Consider the following 17,880-nt stretch of genomic DNA (forward strand, 5'->3'; position numbering starts at 1 on the left):
CAATGGCAGGTACATCCCGTTGTCATCAGTGCTAGAGGGGTTTGTTATCTTGAAAGAAAATCCTGATTACGAACAAGACCATTAGTAAAACAGAGACCCAATTTTGTACAAGCTTTGTTATGTCAACAATGTATGTATTTGAAAGGATTACCTTCAGTGTTTGCAGATGTAGCCAATAACTTGATTGAGCAATGGATGACCTCTACATCTGTATCCTTGATGGAGGTCTTTGTCAGCTCTCCCAGAAACGCTGCATAATGATACGGGAGTCAAAGCTTTGTATTTGCACATGAAGTGCCCTCAAGTCAAATCCAGAAAAATCATCAATAGAAGATTTTTTCAAATGTTACACTCTCGAGTTGGAGTGTAGCAGAACAGAAATTGTTTGCAAATTGCATGTGTTCCTATGTACTGCCGGATACTTGGTCATACATTTGAATCACATCAATACTCAACGCACAACGGTATGCCTTGAAACAGCTGGATGCATGTGTAATTGCCAAATGAAATGGCATGTAACTTCTAGGGGACTCTTGAGTTGGGCTAAATTATGCAGTACTTGTGGAATTGGTTGATGGAACTCCATACAAATTTTCAATTTCATAAGGTCTGTATCTTCTTTCAATGTCAGGATTTTGTTTGGTTTTGTCACTTAGCGTTGTGGCATCTTTTAGGATTTTACCAATTAGTCGTTAGCTTGAGGTGCTTGTCAAATGATGAAAGTGTTAGAAACGTGGTGAGAGGAAGAGCTGATGTGAATCACATGATGTTGATACAAAATGACGAGGCAAGGCACTTATTTGATCGATAAGTAGGTGCAAGTACAAGTACTTCTTTATAGGTACTCATTGCTAACGTGGGGAATCTCATTGACATCATAAACGATGGAAGAATCAAATTAGGTCCGTACACAATTGGCCCAAGAACTCTCCACTCACATAACCGTATGACACTCACTCTCTAGGACTCTAGGACACTAATACTAGGACTCCAATATTTCCAACAAACCCTTTTCGGATCTAGGGTGAGTGACGATGATGGCACGTGCATTCCATGTAATCTGAGAGGCTAAAGTTGAGGAGGGTTACGAGGTTGGAGCTTTGGACAATTGTGGCTTAAAGTTCAAACATGACCAAAGCTCAAGTCTAAGTATAGATGCATGACTTAGCGCCAAGCTTGTTATATAAAAACCATCCAAACAACCCGCCTTGGCTTTCTACTCGGATATAGAAAATAATGGATCCTTTTATGAAACAAGGCACACAAAAGAACTCTTAATTTATTACTCACTTTTGGCGGACTACCCAAGGGGGAATACTTGACACATGTGATTGTGTCTATCTCTTTAGCAAGACACAAACCAGAAACTACACAAACCAGAAACTATTGTAGTAAAAGCCTTCTCCTCAGGTACAATGGAGGTTTCAAACTTATCTTCATCATCATCCATGGTGTGTTCGAGCTTCTTGCAGAAAGTGTAGTTTAATGGTTTCCCATTCTTCTTTGATTTGTCCTTTGGGCTTGCTTTGTAATATGGTCATATCATAGTCCATCTCTCAGCCAAAGTGGAGTACCATATCAAGGAGAATAGCTACCATGTCATCATAGCCCATCTCTCGATCGACCTTGAGTACTAGGAGCACTTAATTTAATTTGAGATTTGCATAATAATAGGGAGCAAGATTGCAACCTATTCATCTTTATCAACTTTATCCTTGAGGGCACCCAACTCTTGAAAAAGAGATCCCCGTGTGCTAAGGTGCTCATTGAGGGTTTCACCTTGTTTCATCTTCAAATTGAAAACGCTTTTTAATTGAGAAAGGCTTTTGAATTGTTAATTCACGTTGTAAATAGATTGTCAAACAGTTTCCATATTTCACTTATTGTCTTGTCCAAGTCCGCATGGTATCTACAAGTGCAAGGCCAAGTCCTTATTGTTTTGGTTTTCCCAAACACTTTTTGGGCATTACCTTCTGGCTTCTCTTCTTTATTATTGACTTGACTATATTCCAAATCCCTTCCCACATGAGAAGCCACCTAGTTTTTGTCTGCCAAGTGGAAAAATTCTTACCACTATAACTTTTTTTAAAGTGTCATTTTCACTGCATCAATGATAAAATTGATTACAAAGGATAGGAGGAGGAGGTATCCTCATAAAAATTGAGGCAACCAAGCACAATTTGGAAACATTTGATCACCTAAATGGAGAAGAAAAGAGGACAAAATTCATTGCCTCTTTCAACTAAGCCTGAGAGGAAATTGCATCCACATAGCACGAATTGTCGAGGTAGAATTAGAGCAATGATGAAGGGCTCAACAATGGCATCTCCTCAGCACGGGCATAATAGGTTAGCACCAAGACTATCAGCCAACAAATAGAGAGGACATGCCATGTTTCTTTAGAGAGGTAGAGATGCCATCAGAATGGTAGGAGAGTTGGAGGCCATTCCAACGACCTCAATCAACAAAAAGTACTTGTGTTGCTGGAAGCAATGTTAGATCTGTTTCAGATTGACAAAGCAGAAATACGACGGTGCGAGACACGTAGAGGCATTAGGAAGATAGCCGCACCGATTGAATGAGAACATGTCTTGGGCAGTAATTTTGATGGCATTGCATCATTCCTTTTGATGATAGCACAACGTCAAACGGGAAGTAGATTATAGCAGGAGACGTTTTTGTCATGCTGGCTAACCGGCTCCATTAGAACATAAAGTGATGTGTGCAGGTTGGGCAAACGATGTTGATTATCATGGTGGTGCAAGATGCAGGTTGACTTCTCAAGGAAAACAACAAGGCAATGTGTATTGCTGGCAAGTTGGCTTGAAAATAGGTAGGAGATCATAGACGATAGCTTCATAGTTGATGTTAGTTTGCTATAGCAAGGGATTGTGCACATTTTTTGAGTGTGAGAGTAACATAGTTGCAAATCATGGTTTTGGAGTAAGTGGAGAGCAAAAGCAGCATGGTGTGAAGAGTACATGCGTGTAGAAAGAGTGATCAATGGTTGATTGAAGAAAAAGGCAAGGGGAAGGTCTCAATGATTTTCAGCAAGAGGGAGCCATGACCAGCGAAGGAGCGGGGGCAAGGTACTTAGTCGATTGACAGATAGTAGGTAGGTGCAAGCACAAGCGCCTCTTTTTAGTCTGGGCAGGCCACACAACTACATCACTGATGATGTCAGTGAGAGGAATCTCATTGACACCATAGATGATGTGACACAGAAGAATAAAATCTAATCTAGACCACACAATTGTAGGACACTCTCACTCTAGTACTCTAAGACACATGCGAGGACACTTTGATATTTCCAACAGAGAGATCTTGAGGAAGATAGGAGTACAAGCAAGAACATTATGAATTGTTGAGGTTGCTTGATTTTAATCCTTATTCAGACTTGGGATTTTTATACAAATGTCTGAGAGGTATCCTTTGCCTTGGTTGTGCAAATTGTGCCTTGACAAAATCTTTCAATTAATGAAAATATAGCAAGATCTTGGTATCTCTTAGATTTATCAAAGAAAGTTAAGCTTATGTATTTGACACGTACTTAGACCTTGATGTCTCTTAGATACGCTACAGAAAGTAAAGCATACACGTTATTTGACAATTTACATCTAGCAGATTGGTTTCAAGAAATATCTTCTTCATCATGATGTGAGATGGCCAAAGGCAAGCATGTTACTTTGTATACCAAGCACAAGAGAATGCTAGATGAGGTACGCTAGTAAATATACAAATAGGCAATCTTATTAGATGAATTAATATTAAAAAGCTACAATAAAGAAGGTTGGATTATGAGAAGTAATGTAATGGGCCTCTTCTTTTGTCATGGGATAGTATTGTACCTTTAAGAGCACTCATCTTGAGAGTTATACTCTTTGGTTAGATGGTTTTGGTCCCTATGTGGGCTAGCTACACATATAGATTGCATTTTCCAGCCTGTACTAGACTTATCAGGTTACACAGGGATGCCTTTTTGTAGGCTTACCTCAGATTTGAGATGCAAGGGATAAGATGGGAAAATGAATTGACCATATGAAAGGTATAGACATAGAAGCAACCCAACTTTATGTTTGACATACTTTCATGCATCATGGTTTATTGAGATCCCTTATTTTTTATAGAGATAAGGTATTGTAGCTAGCCTTGCTTGAGAATTTGGAATCAATATAGATAGATGGAAAGAAATGGATCACAAACATTATATTGTTAGTTCTATGGAAAATTTGTGTGCATCCCAATAGTCAATGTGGGAGCACTTTGTCCCTTTCATTGTGTGCCCCTCTCCTAGGATTCCAAGAGAATTTTCTCTATCTATCTATCAATCCAACTCACCCCTTACTTGAATCCCTTGTTTGGAAGCCTTGCACTTCCTCAAGCATGGAGGCAGAAGGCTCTTCAAATACCTACATTCTTCAAGGTCCCCTAGTCGTATATCTGCCTCAACTTGCTAATGAGCTAGCTGTATCTCTTGCTCTGGTCCTTGGGTCTGTCATCTCCTTGAGCTCTATTGGTTAGTGCTATCTTGCACCTCCTTGCTTACCAAACCGGGGACTCGGTGCAACGAGAGTGCCAGTATCATCACAGGTTGCCTGGAGACCACAGTGGGTCACACATACGGACAACCGTTCAACTCTCTATCAGAGGACTTCTACCACCATAGCCTCATGCATCAATGACCCTCTCTTAGGCTTGACCTCTTTGCCATCTTCTAGATGACCACCATAGTGTCCCCAGCCCCTATCCACTCTATGAGCTCACAATTTTTTCTCCTTATGTATTCGTCTCGTTATGATTATGGCTCCTTTTTGTATTCCTATGGGTGTTGATGCGTGCTTAGAGGCTCCACCCCCTCAGCTTGTTGTATCAAGTTTTTTCAGCCTCATAGAACCTTTGGTCTTTTGAATACTTTTGATAAGCTAACTCTCAGCCCAGAAAATAGCGCCAGAACTTCCTCATGGAATAGATCATGCCCAAAAGTTTTCAGTTCAAACATAAAATATTCTTCTCCACTTACAAACGGACAATCTTCCATTGGCAAAGTAGACTGGATGATACGAGCCGGCAATGCTTTCTTACATCAGAACATTGCCAATTGCCTTATCAAAGGCATCTACAAACACATGAAATTTTTTTTCCAGTACTAGCATCGACGCTCTAGGCACTTGTATCTATTGGGATATGTGTGATCAAGGGCTTGCTAGGAGCATGTGTCTATCCACTAGCAGTCATATGGTTGTGTGTGTGTGTGTAGAAGAGGCACACTTAGTGCCATAGACCATGACATAGGTGATGATGTAATGCAAAGGCCCCCACATGGGGTGGTGCCTATGATTGTGGAGTTCCTATGATTTGGGAGCTACCTCCTTTGATGTAGGAGAGGCACCATTGATTAAGGCCACCCTCTCTCCATTTCTATAAAAGAGGGACTTCCCTCTCACAATGTAAAGAACACCCATTGCTATATCTCATGTGTTCTCACTCACCTCCATGATGAAGCTCTCCTTTCTCCCCAAGTTCCAACATTTGGTATAAGAGCCTCCTTGAGTCCCTAGCCCATTGTAGCTTCAATATGCCACCTCATCATCTTCTTCTCCACCCTCCATCTTCTTCTTCATTTCTACACTCTCTCTCTCCAAATTTTGCTTAGCTCTATTCTCCTCCATTAAGCGACCATTCCCAAAGCCCTCTGAGCTGAAGTTTCCTCTACTTAGGGTGCACGTTTGACACCAAGCAATTAGGGAGAGATGCCCTCTACAGCCCGTGCCAACATGATCTCTATTCGATAAACTTTCAAGCAATTCTGCCTATTGACGCAATATTTTACCAATTTCTCTTAGCCACAAGTGGATGACACTATGAGCTTGCTGCTCATGAAATTTGAGCTCAAATGCTTGCTACAATAAGGAGAAACAAGCAAAAAACTAGTCAAAATAGGCGCATCTTTCCACGGTGACACAACATGCAATTTTGCCATTCCTTTCTCCTGGAAGTAGTCCTTAGTAAGAGCTTCCATTTACCTTTGAAAACCATCTCAAAGATTTTCTCTTTAGCCTCAATTGCACCCTCCAATTTCAAAATGCTCGATTTGGGGGTAACAGAGATATCTGCTTCTAAGATGAACCATTGAATATGGTTAAGTGCTAGAAAGTTTCATTATTATGTCAGTTATCTTTGGTCTTTTGGATGTTTGACCATTGGAAGTGATCTGAGGCATTTTTTAGTCTTATCTTTGGGCACTGTCCTATAGTTTGACAGTTTTGGTAAATGCTCATAATGCATTTATGTTTTGAATATGCTTGAATGCTATCTTTTTGAAGCAATAGACATTGTATTTCATTTATGGTAAGAGTTTGGGGTATCTAACTATCTCTCCAACCAATTATACTTGTGGAGAAGGAGACTTATTTGTAAGGGACTAGACACTACCACATTAGTGGTGGTAAGACCTTCCCAATATGCCTTCATCATATTGTTCCTCTAACATTGATTATGTATCTCAGAGGAAAGCATTCCAAAAGAAGCCTACAATGAGAGTAAAGCCCTATAATGGCGAATATTTCATCAAGGTGAACACTAAGAAAAAGATATGTGCCTTTTGTGGAGTACCCAATCATACTATGGAGTATTGCCATCTAAAAATGTTTTCTCTATAGCTGCTCTCCAAGAGACAATCCCAAGAAGAGGAGAGGAATGACTCCCAAGAGTTGCATCAACAACAAAGAAAATCTTGCTGAAGGAAAGACTCCATCAATAAATGAAGAATCAAACTTTGTAGTAGAAGACAAGAACTATGCCTTTTGAGCACTTTGTCTTTTGAATTTTATTTATCATCACTTGGTCATGTAGTCAATTTTGAGGTTCTCTGCCTGGATTAGTACTCAAAAAAAGAATGTTATGGTTTTGCTTTAGTCCATATGGTCTTTGTAAATCACCTCTAGTCACCATATGATGTAGGCCATGTGATGTGTGTTTGCTCCCATGGCATCTCTTGTAGACATGAGAAACTAGGTCCACACAAAGGCCTATGATTAATCCTTGTACATGCAAGAGAGATAACCATGGCCATGTGTGACCACCATGAGATGGCATGAGAAACTATGAGACTAGATGTATCCTTGACATTGCAAGAGGCAAACCCTTGAGCGGGGGTATGTTGGGATATGTGTGATCAAGGGCTTGCTAGGAGCATGTGTGCATCCACTAGCAGTCATATGGTTGTGTGTGTGTGTGTGTAGAAGAGGCACACTTAGTGCCATAGACCATGACACAGGTGATGATGTAATGCAAAGGCCCCCACATGGGGTGGTGCCTATAATTGTGGAGTTCCTATGATTTAGGAGCTACCTCCTTTGATGTAGGAGAGGTGCCATTGATTTAGGCCACCCTCTCTCCATTTCTATAAAAGAGGGACTTCCCTCTCACAATGAAAAGAACACCCATCGCTATATCTCATGTGTTCTCACTCACCTCCATGATGAAGCTCTCCTCTCTCCCTAAGTTCCAACAGTATCTTCAGTTGATAATACGCCTTATCACATTCCTCCATCCATGCAAAGGATTTTGGCTCCACATGTGCCAATGCATTGAGCAAGATAGCCATATGCACCATAAACCTCAAATGTCAACCGATGCCACCGGATTTGGACCATGAACTACAAATATCATTTTGGAGTAGCCAGTGTAGGAGCTTGCATAATGACTGCCACCTTGTCTAGGTCAATTGCAATGCCATTGGTAGAGATGGCATGGCCCAATAAACATTCACTCTTACTGCAAAGGCACATTTCATTGGGCTGAGATTGAATGACACCTACTTACATAATTGAAAGCATAGCTGTAAAATGCTCATACCATGGTACGAGTACCAAAGACACTTGGGTTATTAAGAAGATGCACACAAATTTTGTCAAATAAGACCCAAAGATTTCCTGCATGGCCCACTAGAATGTGGGCAGGCATTTTGCAATCCAAACCACATGACTATACATATATACACACCTCATGCAGTGATGAATGCTGTCTTTAATTAGTCTTTCGGTGCCATGCACCTGTTGTGAGTGCCCTATATTTTGCTTCAGTTTAAGACATAAAAATAGTTGGCTGCTTGTTGACAACCATGATATAACACCTTGACCAAGGAAAAATGCATATCCTTGTGTGGATCTCCTACACTCATGATCTCCTACTCTCATGATCTCGATTCATAGTCACTGTCATTACAGTATCCATGCAACCTTGGATGACTTCCTCTGTATTCTATTCCAAAGTGTCTTGTACCTCTGATGTACGTTAAGACTCTCTTGGCTGCATCTAGTGGGACTGTTTTGGATTTGCCATAAATTGTGCAAGTGAATTTATTGCATAACAATATCTGGCCATGTGATAGTTAGATATATAAGAGACCCAATGAGCTGCCAATAGTACTTGTCCATTGTATGTAAGCTTGTCTAAATCTTTGGTAAGTTTTAAACTCTCATCCATGGGAGTGGCTGCAATCTTGCAATCTACCATATGAAACTTCTTTAGAAGACTATCCACATATTTCTGTTGGCTCATGACTCTCCAAAACTCAATACCAAGAAATAGTGCATAAGCCCAAGATCTTTCATCTCAAACTCTTCTTCTTCATCAAAGATTACATCTCTATGGATTATGATCTTTTGGTTGATGGGATCGTCCAACTTGTATTCTTTGGTCTCTTCACGTAGCCAACCATGATGCATTTACATGACTTGACATCCAACTTTTTGTGATGATAATCATGTATGTGGGCATAATTGATATGCAACCAAATATGCAGCTCTAGATGTCCAATGCATGGGTTGTATCGAGCGAATGTCTCATAAGGTGTCATACCCTTAATTGGTTTGGTTGAAAGCCGATTAAGCAAGTAGTTTGCCATGGCAATTGCTTCTGCCCAATACCAATTCGAAGATGCTTATCATTGAGCATTGCTCTAGAACTATTTGTTGAAGTCCCATTCTCTCTTTCACCTATTGCATTCTGGTGAGGAGTATCTACACATGTGAATTGCCTTCGAATTCCGTTGCTTCTATAAAATCCAAGAATGCTAAAGACATGTATCCCCCTCCTTTATTTGACCTCATGACTTTGATCTTTCTACCGGTCTGGTTCTCTACCATGGATTTGAATTCCTAAAATTTGGAAAACATTGATTTCTTTTGAGAAAGTACACCCAATAATATATGTTGTACTCATCGATGAAAGTCAAGTAGTAAAGTGAACATTAATGCTGTGATTTTGTGCATAACCCCATACATTTGTATGTATCAAATCAAGAATACCTCTTGCTCGAGAGGTGATTCTCTTAAAATTTGTTTTTTTTTTTTGGTTTTATGAAACAACACGCTTCACAAAAATTTCCTAGAAATTGAAATTTTAGAATGCCAAGTGCATATTTTGATTTCTCGATTGCATTAAAATTTTGAAATCGACATGTCCATGTCTCTTGTACCAAATTGCATAAAGTAGCATCGGTGACCGTCGAGTTGACATGGCATATAAATATGGTATTGAAGCTAGCATTTTAAACAAGCGTCCTTCCTTGATTACTTTTCCCACTAGATGATATCCTCTGGACTTATCTTTGATTGTGCATTCATCCCCATCAAAGATGACTCGATAGTGTTCAGTCATTTGCCCAATTGACAAGATTGCTTTGTACATATTTCACCAGTCCTTTCATACGAATGAAATTGTTTATAGGGACAATGCCTTTCCCTTGAACTAGACTTGGTGTGTTAGCTGTCATGTAGATAACATTCTTGGGTCCTTCCAACGGTTTCATCTCTGTAAAACATTCCTAATTCTTTGTCATGTGATATGATGCACTGCTATCTATGTACCAAGGATCTTGATTTGCTTGATTAACTTGATAGTTGTATTCTCATTTGGAATTACAATCAATGTCCATGTAAACTGTTTCATTCTTCTACATATCTTCAATTGCAAGATACATTATCTGAGGCTCACTTGCAATATGCATTATTTTTCATATCTTCACTTGCAAGATAGATTATCTGAGGTTCATTGGCATAATAATTGTGATTTGGATGTCCACGACGGTGATTTCCTCTTCCATAAAAATTCCCTCTATTTTTGCTAGATTGACCTCTTTGATCATAATGCTTCTTGCAAAAATCTCCTTCATAGTGCCCAAACTTTTGACAATACTTGCACTGAATGTTTGACACATTGGTGAATGCATTCCCCTCTTCCTTGAATATTCTTGTATTGGAATTATCTCCTCTTGGATGATGATGCTGATGCTGATACTACTCTGCTAATGATGTTGTTGATGCTGATTTTGATGATGATAATGACCACTTCTTTGAGATGCTCTACCTCTTCCTCTTCCTCTACCTCTACCCTTGTCTAGGGCAGTGAGTCTTGATCATTAGAATGACCTTTTTGTTCTTGAATGGATCGAGTCTTGAGTTCTTCACCAAGTAACACTGACTATAACTCTTCTAGTGTTGGAATTTGCCTTTGAATGGCAATACTCTAGACTAGATTATTGTATCCCTCTCCTACTCCATTTAGGATGACTTGAACCATCTCTACGGAATTCATAGTATGTTTTGTGGTTGCAAGTTGATTGCTGTAATCCTTGATCCTAAGTAAATAAGCATGATAAGTTTTCTTGCTATTGTAGAAACTCTGGTTGATCTAGTTTCTTAGTGACATGGTTTGGTTTCTTAGTGACATGAGAATCCTGGATGGTTATCAGACTCATACAGAGCTACGAACATATCCCATGCTTCTTTAGATATCTTCACTATGTTGAGCTATCCAAGCATGACATCTTGCATAATTCTCTTAATCAAATGATATACATCTTTGAGAGTGCTCTCAATGGAAGCAAGAATGGAAGAGGGAGAGAGAGAAACAGAAAGCCACACAAGTTTGGTGGGTGCAGAACACCCTAATCTTCTTTTTCATTCATTTATATATGTGTTTGAGTATTGTACATAACCGGGGTAAAGGCATAGTGACCTTTAACCCCCACAACCTCCCACTTAAAGGACAATGTGCCTTTAAGGGAGAACAACCAGTGAGCATAATATCCAATGCCCATCAATACACGACAATACTCAAACCGCTGACTAGGTAGACTCTTCGTTAGCATATCTGCAGGGTTATCATCTGTATGAACCTTGACAAGCTCTATGTGCTTGTCCTCAAGTACCTCCCTGATGAAATGGTCCCTGACCTCAATGTGTTTGGTCTTTGCATGAAAGACCGGATTCTGTGCTAGCTGAATAGCACTCATGGAATCACTATGCAATGTTGGTACACCTGTATGAATCCCCAAATCTCCCACTAGCCGATCAAGCCATATAGCCTCCTTGCAACCCTCTGTGGCTGCAACATACTCAGCCTCTGTGGTAGACAAAGTAACACACTTCTGTGCACAAGACATCCATGACACTGCACCACCTGCAAAGGTGAACACATAACTAGAAGTGGATCTCCTACTATCCACATGCCCTGCATAGTCTGAATCTGTGTACCCAAGTACACACGTCTCCTCTACCAAAGTAGATGCAAATCTCCTTGGTACGCTTCATGTACCTCATGATGCACTTAACTACCTCACAATGCCTCTTTCCTGGATTAGCCATATACCGGCTAACAACTCCCACTGCAAATGCAATGTCTGGTCTAGTAGCTATCATAGCATACATAGGACTCCCAACCGCTGATGCATAAGGAACCTTGGCCATCATGGCCCTCTCCTCATCTAATTTGGGACTATCTGTATGACTCAGTTTCACATATGGAGGCAATGTAGTACTCATTGCCTTCCCCCCCTCCATATTGAAATAGTGCAATACTTTTGTAACATACTCCTTCTGTGAAAGCCAAAGGAGTTTCCTACTCCGATCACGCGTGATGCGCATACCAAGAATATGACCTGCAAGTCCCAAATCCTTCATATCAAAGGCCTCATGCAACTTGGCCTTTAATGCATCTAGCTCATAAGTATTCTTGCTAGCCAATACCATATCATCCACATATAGTGCCAAGATTATTAGGCTATTATCCTTAGCCCTTTTAGTGTAGAGGCAGTGATCAATTTCACTCCTTCTAAAACCCTGGGACCAAATGAAAGCATCAAACTTCTGATACCATTCTCTAGGCGCTTGCTTAAGACCATAGAGACTCTTCTTCAGCTTGCAAACTAAATGCTCTTTGCTCTTTTCTTCAAAGCCTTCCGGCTGCACCATGTAAATTTCCTCATGCAAATCCCCATGCAAGAAAGCTGTCTTGACATCCATTTGCATAAGCTCCATATCCTCTGATGCCACTAGTCCAAGCATGCATCTAAGTGTGGTCATCTTCAACACCGGAGATAATATCTCATCAAAGTCCACACCCTTCTCTTGCTTGAACCCTTTAGTGACCAAACGGGCCTTGTACCTAGGCACATCATCACCTGTGACCTTCATTTTGTAGACCCATTTACATGGCAATGCTTTCTTTCCATGTGGCAAAGAAACCAAGTCCCAAGTATTATTCTTCATAAGTGAACTCATCTCTGATTGCATAGCATACTCCCACTTGCATTGATCCTCGCGCATCATAGCCTCTCTATAGTAAGAAGGCTCCCCGCAATTAGTAAGCATCACATAGTCTACCTCTGGAACAAACCTATCAGGCGGTCTAGACACTCGAGATGATCTTCTCAAGGGCATTTCAGCTTGCTGTCCCACCTGCATATCAACCACATTTGGCTCATCATTTCCACCAATAGATGATCCATCATCTACCCTTGATTGTATACATGTGTGAGTACTTGGTGGTACCATTTCTTGCACATTTGGTGCATCGACAGCTTGCTGTCTATCAACATATGCAAGTGGATTCACATCCTAGAAAGTGATTCTCCTCATTTCCACATCCCTCATGGGTGCCTTATGCATCTTCTTCTCATTGCAGACTACATCATGGCTGCGTATGATCTTCTTTGCTTTTGGATCCCAGAGACGATAGCCCATCTCTCCACTTTCACCATAACCCAGAAAGATGCATTTCCTAGACTTAGGATCTAGCTTCTTTTGAAGCTCTTTTGGCACATGTGCATATGCCTCACACCCAAATATATGCAAATGAGAGTAAGAGGGCTTCTTGCCACTCCATGCCTCTTTAGGAATACCACCATCCAAACTCTTACTAGGTGATATATTGATCACATGCACTGTAGTCTTCATTGCCTCAGCCCAAAAACCACCAGAAAGACTTGCATTTTGGAAAGCATGCATTGCAACCTTTCTTGAATGGTGTGGTTCATCTTTTCTGCAACTGGATTTTGCTCTGCAGTACGAGGGGATGTGAGCTCCCTCTTAATCCCACGTGTATCACAGAAATGCTGAAAGTCATGAGAGAGATACTCTCCACCATTGTCAGTCCGTAGGCATTTAAGCGTTCTACCTGACTGATTCTCAACCAAGGCCAGCCATTTCTGAAATATCTGGAACACATTAGTCTTCCGAGCTATAGCATAAGCCCACACTTTCCTAGTTGCATCATCAATGAATGTCACATAGTATTCAGCCCCGCCTAATGACCGTGTAGGCATGGGACCACATACGTCTAAATGCACCAAATCAAGCTTTTTAAACTCTTTCCTTCCCCTTCTTTTATGGGCTGATTTAGTCTGCTTCCCATAGAGAATGCTCACAAAATTCAAAATCAGAGAAACTCAAATGCGGTACATAACCCAAACGGCATAAGAGTTTCATTCCATTCTGGCTCATGTGCCCCAACCTACAATGCCATAAAGAAGTGCTTGGCTGCTCGGTTATTGCAACAACATGATCAAATACCCCTAATACATGTAAGAGATAAAAAGTCCCACACTTGGCACCCCTGGCCAAAAGCATAGAGCCCTTCTGAATTTTCCAACTCTGAAAGCCAAAAGTGGTGTGAAAACCAGCATCATCTAGTTGACACACTAAAATAAGACTCTTGGTCAACTTAGGCACATGTCTCACATTGTAGATGTCACCTACTCCCACTATGTCACATGCATAGTCATTTCCAAGATGCACACAACCTGTCTTTCCATTGTCATAAGTGGAGAACTATTCCCTATGGGGAGTTGTGGGGGTTAAAGGTCACTGTGCCTTTACCCCGGTTATGTACAATACTCAAACACGTATATAAATGAATGAAAAAGAAGATTAGGGTGGTTCTGCACCCACCAAAACTTGTGTGGCTCTCTGTTTCTCTCTCTCTCTCTCCCTCTTTCGTTCTTGCTTTTGTTGAGAGCACTCTCAACTGGTATCAGAGCCCGGTTGATCTAGCTGAGCGTGCGTGAATGCTTGAAGCTCAGCAGCTCTGTGGGAAGAAGGAGAAGCTATGTGGGAAGCTTTGTGGGTGACTTTACTTGCATCCGAGTCTGTAGAGACCTTGGAGAAACCTTTGGAAAAGTCACTTTGGCTTTGCGAAGTGGTTTTGAGAGCTGGTTAAGTGGTTTCAAAGAAAAAGTCGTTTTTTGAGCTTTTCCCTGTTCTGTTCGATGACAGAGACTCCACTCTTCACGATGACTAGCCACATATCTTTACCTTCTTTCCAAGCATGTGTTAGCCATTGACTAAGGTAGAAATTATCCGAGTGGCTATTTGAATACTTTTTGTATCCCACACACCAATCTTCAAGCACATCACCAAACTATGCCACTCGTCTGGAGTTACTTGGAGAAATTTCTTATAGTAGCCCACACTTTCCAACAACTGTTTCACTTCATCTCATGGGTCAACATGAACCTTACCACAACAACTTGTCAACTCAAAATTCAATTGACCTTGCCCCAGTAGGATTGCCAAAATATTGATGCTTCTTTTTGCTCATGCATGGCTAACTTAAAGTGATCGATGCTAACTTGACCCTTTGGTGAAGACATTTGCTCTAGCAACCCTTAATTATGGTGTGCTCAAGTGACATAACAGATGGCAACATTAACACTTAGAGTTTGGGGTTGGTTGTTCATAGGAAGACCATATGATAATGGGAGAATACTGAGTGAAATCTACCTTAAAGGACAAGAGTATAAACAAAAGGAATCAACTTGTATTGATATTTTGCTTACAACCAAGCTGCCTGGGCTTGTAATGAACACTCAGTAACCTTCCTAACCTAGCAAGGTCAAGTGAGAGGGAGAGAGCTTGGCACACTACTCTCTTGTTCCCTTCTCTACTCTCCTTGTTACAACTACCTCTTTTCTAGCTAAGCAAAGCCACCTTCTAAGAGCAGTAGCACTTAGAATCATGGCGCTACTTGCCATTTGTGGATCTATTACAATCTCCTTCACCTTAACTACAAAACAATGCTCGGTGGTCCAAAACATTCCATCGCTTCCAAGTAAGTCGGCACTCGGTGACTGCACTTTGACCCCTACTCATGTTAGCCTGACGTAAGGGATACCACCAACATAATCCATTTTACATGCAATGAGATTTGTATCCCTTGCACTAGCTCTACTCTCTTGCAAAAAGTTGGCCATGACTCCCTTGTGTTTCATATTACATATTTTTTGTACTTTGTAGTGATCAAAGGTGATGGATTCTCCTTAGCAATCTATGAAAGAAGATTATAAATGAATGTAAATAAAAGTAACATGATTATATACCTTTAGATCATAATCTTGTGCGAATTCCTCCTCCATATCTATCAAACTCTTCCCTCTTTGCCTAGCGTCTTTGAGACTGTCTTCTAACCGATCAATAGTACATTTATAATCCATTTTCGGTAACTCTGGGGGATACTTATTACCTCCCATTAGGGGAGATTTGGGGTCTCAAAAGGGCCTCCAATTAGTGTTTCCTAATTTCATGGGATTAGAGAGCAATTTAAGGCGTACCAATGAGAGTGCTTTAAGGTGTGTGGCAATGCCATGTTGAAGTTAACAAAAGCATTTAACTATGTGGAGACCTCTAATCCAGAGTTTGGACCCATGATCTTCACTCCTAGCCCTTGATCTAATCTCCAATCCAAGGGATACATTTGAATTTGAGGTAGAGCACTCCCATCCATTAGAAAACGGGGCAAATATAAGGGATACCATCAAAGGATAGAAGAATCAAATCTCAACCCTTGACCAACACAAAGATCTACTGGACAAATGTGCTTCAATATGGGCCATAGATTTGCTAGTAGATCCAAGGGAGGAGATGAGTGAAAATTGCACTTCAATCCAGGCCCTAGAATCTTTGCACCAGATAGCCTTCTAGCTTTTTGTCTTATAGAACTAGACACTTTCAACATCTTCATAAACCATTCCAAGAAAAACATCCACCGACTACATAAAGTGCCTAGATATGCCACTTCATCTACCAAGTGCACGAGTAGATGCAAATTGGATGTCCCCATGATACTTGTTGGAAATGCCTTTTCAATCAAACACTCGGCTTTGATGGTGATAATTCTCAATTCCAAAATGGATGATTTCTTGATTTCTTTTGATGATATCCTCCTACAGTATCATCAAACATACGGCTTTGATGGTGATAATTCTCAATTCTAAAATGGATGATTTCTTTTGATGATATCCTCTTGCATTTATTGGTTTGGTAAGCAATGGAGCTAAATTTTGCAATGAGAAGGGAAATTAAATATGCACTTGCATACCCTTTGACATACCTCACAAACATACTGAGCTTGTTGATGGCATTTGACACATCTTAGTACTACATCCCTACAAAGCAATTAGAAATACATGGTATAGTAACAATTATGTGTTACTAAACTTGAAACAAGAGTCCAAAATGTTTCTAAATCAAGTAGCATGGAAATAATGTGACTTGTATCATTTTCTGCCAATCATGCAACTTTAGACCACTTAGTTTTCCATCCAAAGTAAAGGCACCCTTTAACACGTAACAAGTTGGGGTTTTCATACCCGCAATAACACTCTTCACCAAGGCCCCTTCAGCTTTTCGCAACACCCATGGTGCCTTTGGTAAAATCACCTTGCCGCCACGGTTTTGTTTTGGCCAGAAGGGTCTTTTTGTTTTCATCACTTTCAAGTCCTCTCGTGCTTTTGGACTATCTCCATCCCCAATCATATGTTTCCACAAAAATTTTGACACATTTTTGAATATATGCATTGGGTCTAATAGATATTGACTTTATGATGCCTCAAATCAAGAAGAGTGTAGAATATGGAAAGATATTGCATGCTAGGTGGAGGTTTTTTGACTTGTTGATCATGCCAAAGTTGCTTGCAATCATCGAATCTCATGATTGGAGGAGTTGGAGCTAGTTTTGCCTCCCCAAAAGATGGATCCAATCGATATGGATGGTCCACAGTAAGAAACCACCTGTGCTTCTCATATACCATCTTGGAAAGGTTCTTTTGCTAGAGAACTTGCTACTCCAAATAGACGTTTGTGTATTGAAGAACAAGAACACATACTTATTTGCATACCTTTTTCTACTATTACAGCAAGATATGTTTTCAAGACTATTCAATCGGGATTCTTGATGGTAGGGCACACACATGAGGACATTGGTGCCATGTTTAGAAGGTTCTCTCAGAAATTGTGGGTGGGGAAAACATTCACCTTTCCTCATCTGATGGATACATTCAATAAATTTATATCATCCTCTCTTGTAACATTTCTTCTCTCTTGGGTTGCAGACTTCAAGGTTATGTGGAAGGCTACCTATGTGATGGCCAAGACTGATAGTTGGTCATCCAAAACCATTACAATACTAGTTTTTCATGTAGGGAGACACACCTATGATGCAATACAAAGTGCATCTAAAATCACCAAATCTATTGGGACTCGACCCAAAACTATAGCCAACAAGTGTCATGCAACTTCTTCCACTGCTACCTCCCTTAGA

The 17,880-nt window shown here is 40.5% G+C and overlaps 1 protein-coding gene across 1 annotated transcript in view; it reads left to right on the forward strand.

Annotated features, from left to right (window-relative positions):
- LOC147895263 (26S proteasome non-ATPase regulatory subunit 2 homolog A-like) overlaps nt 1-615 on the forward strand; it is a 41,594-nt gene extending 40,979 nt beyond the window's left edge. Inside the window, exon 25 of the mRNA XM_087383281.1 lies at nt 10-615. Coding sequence (XP_087239407.1) covers nt 10-85 — 76 coding nt within the window. The 3' untranslated portion in view covers nt 86-615. The remainder of the gene's footprint in view (nt 1-9) is intronic.
- The last annotated feature ends 17,265 nt before the right edge of the window (nt 616-17,880 follow it).

This window comes from Dipteris shenzhenensis, chromosome 13 (genome assembly GCF_047967505.1).
Source record: "Dipteris shenzhenensis isolate YYH24624 ecotype China chromosome 13, Dip_SZ_1.0, whole genome shotgun sequence".
Classification (NCBI taxonomy): domain Eukaryota; kingdom Viridiplantae; phylum Streptophyta; class Polypodiopsida; order Gleicheniales; family Dipteridaceae; genus Dipteris; species Dipteris shenzhenensis.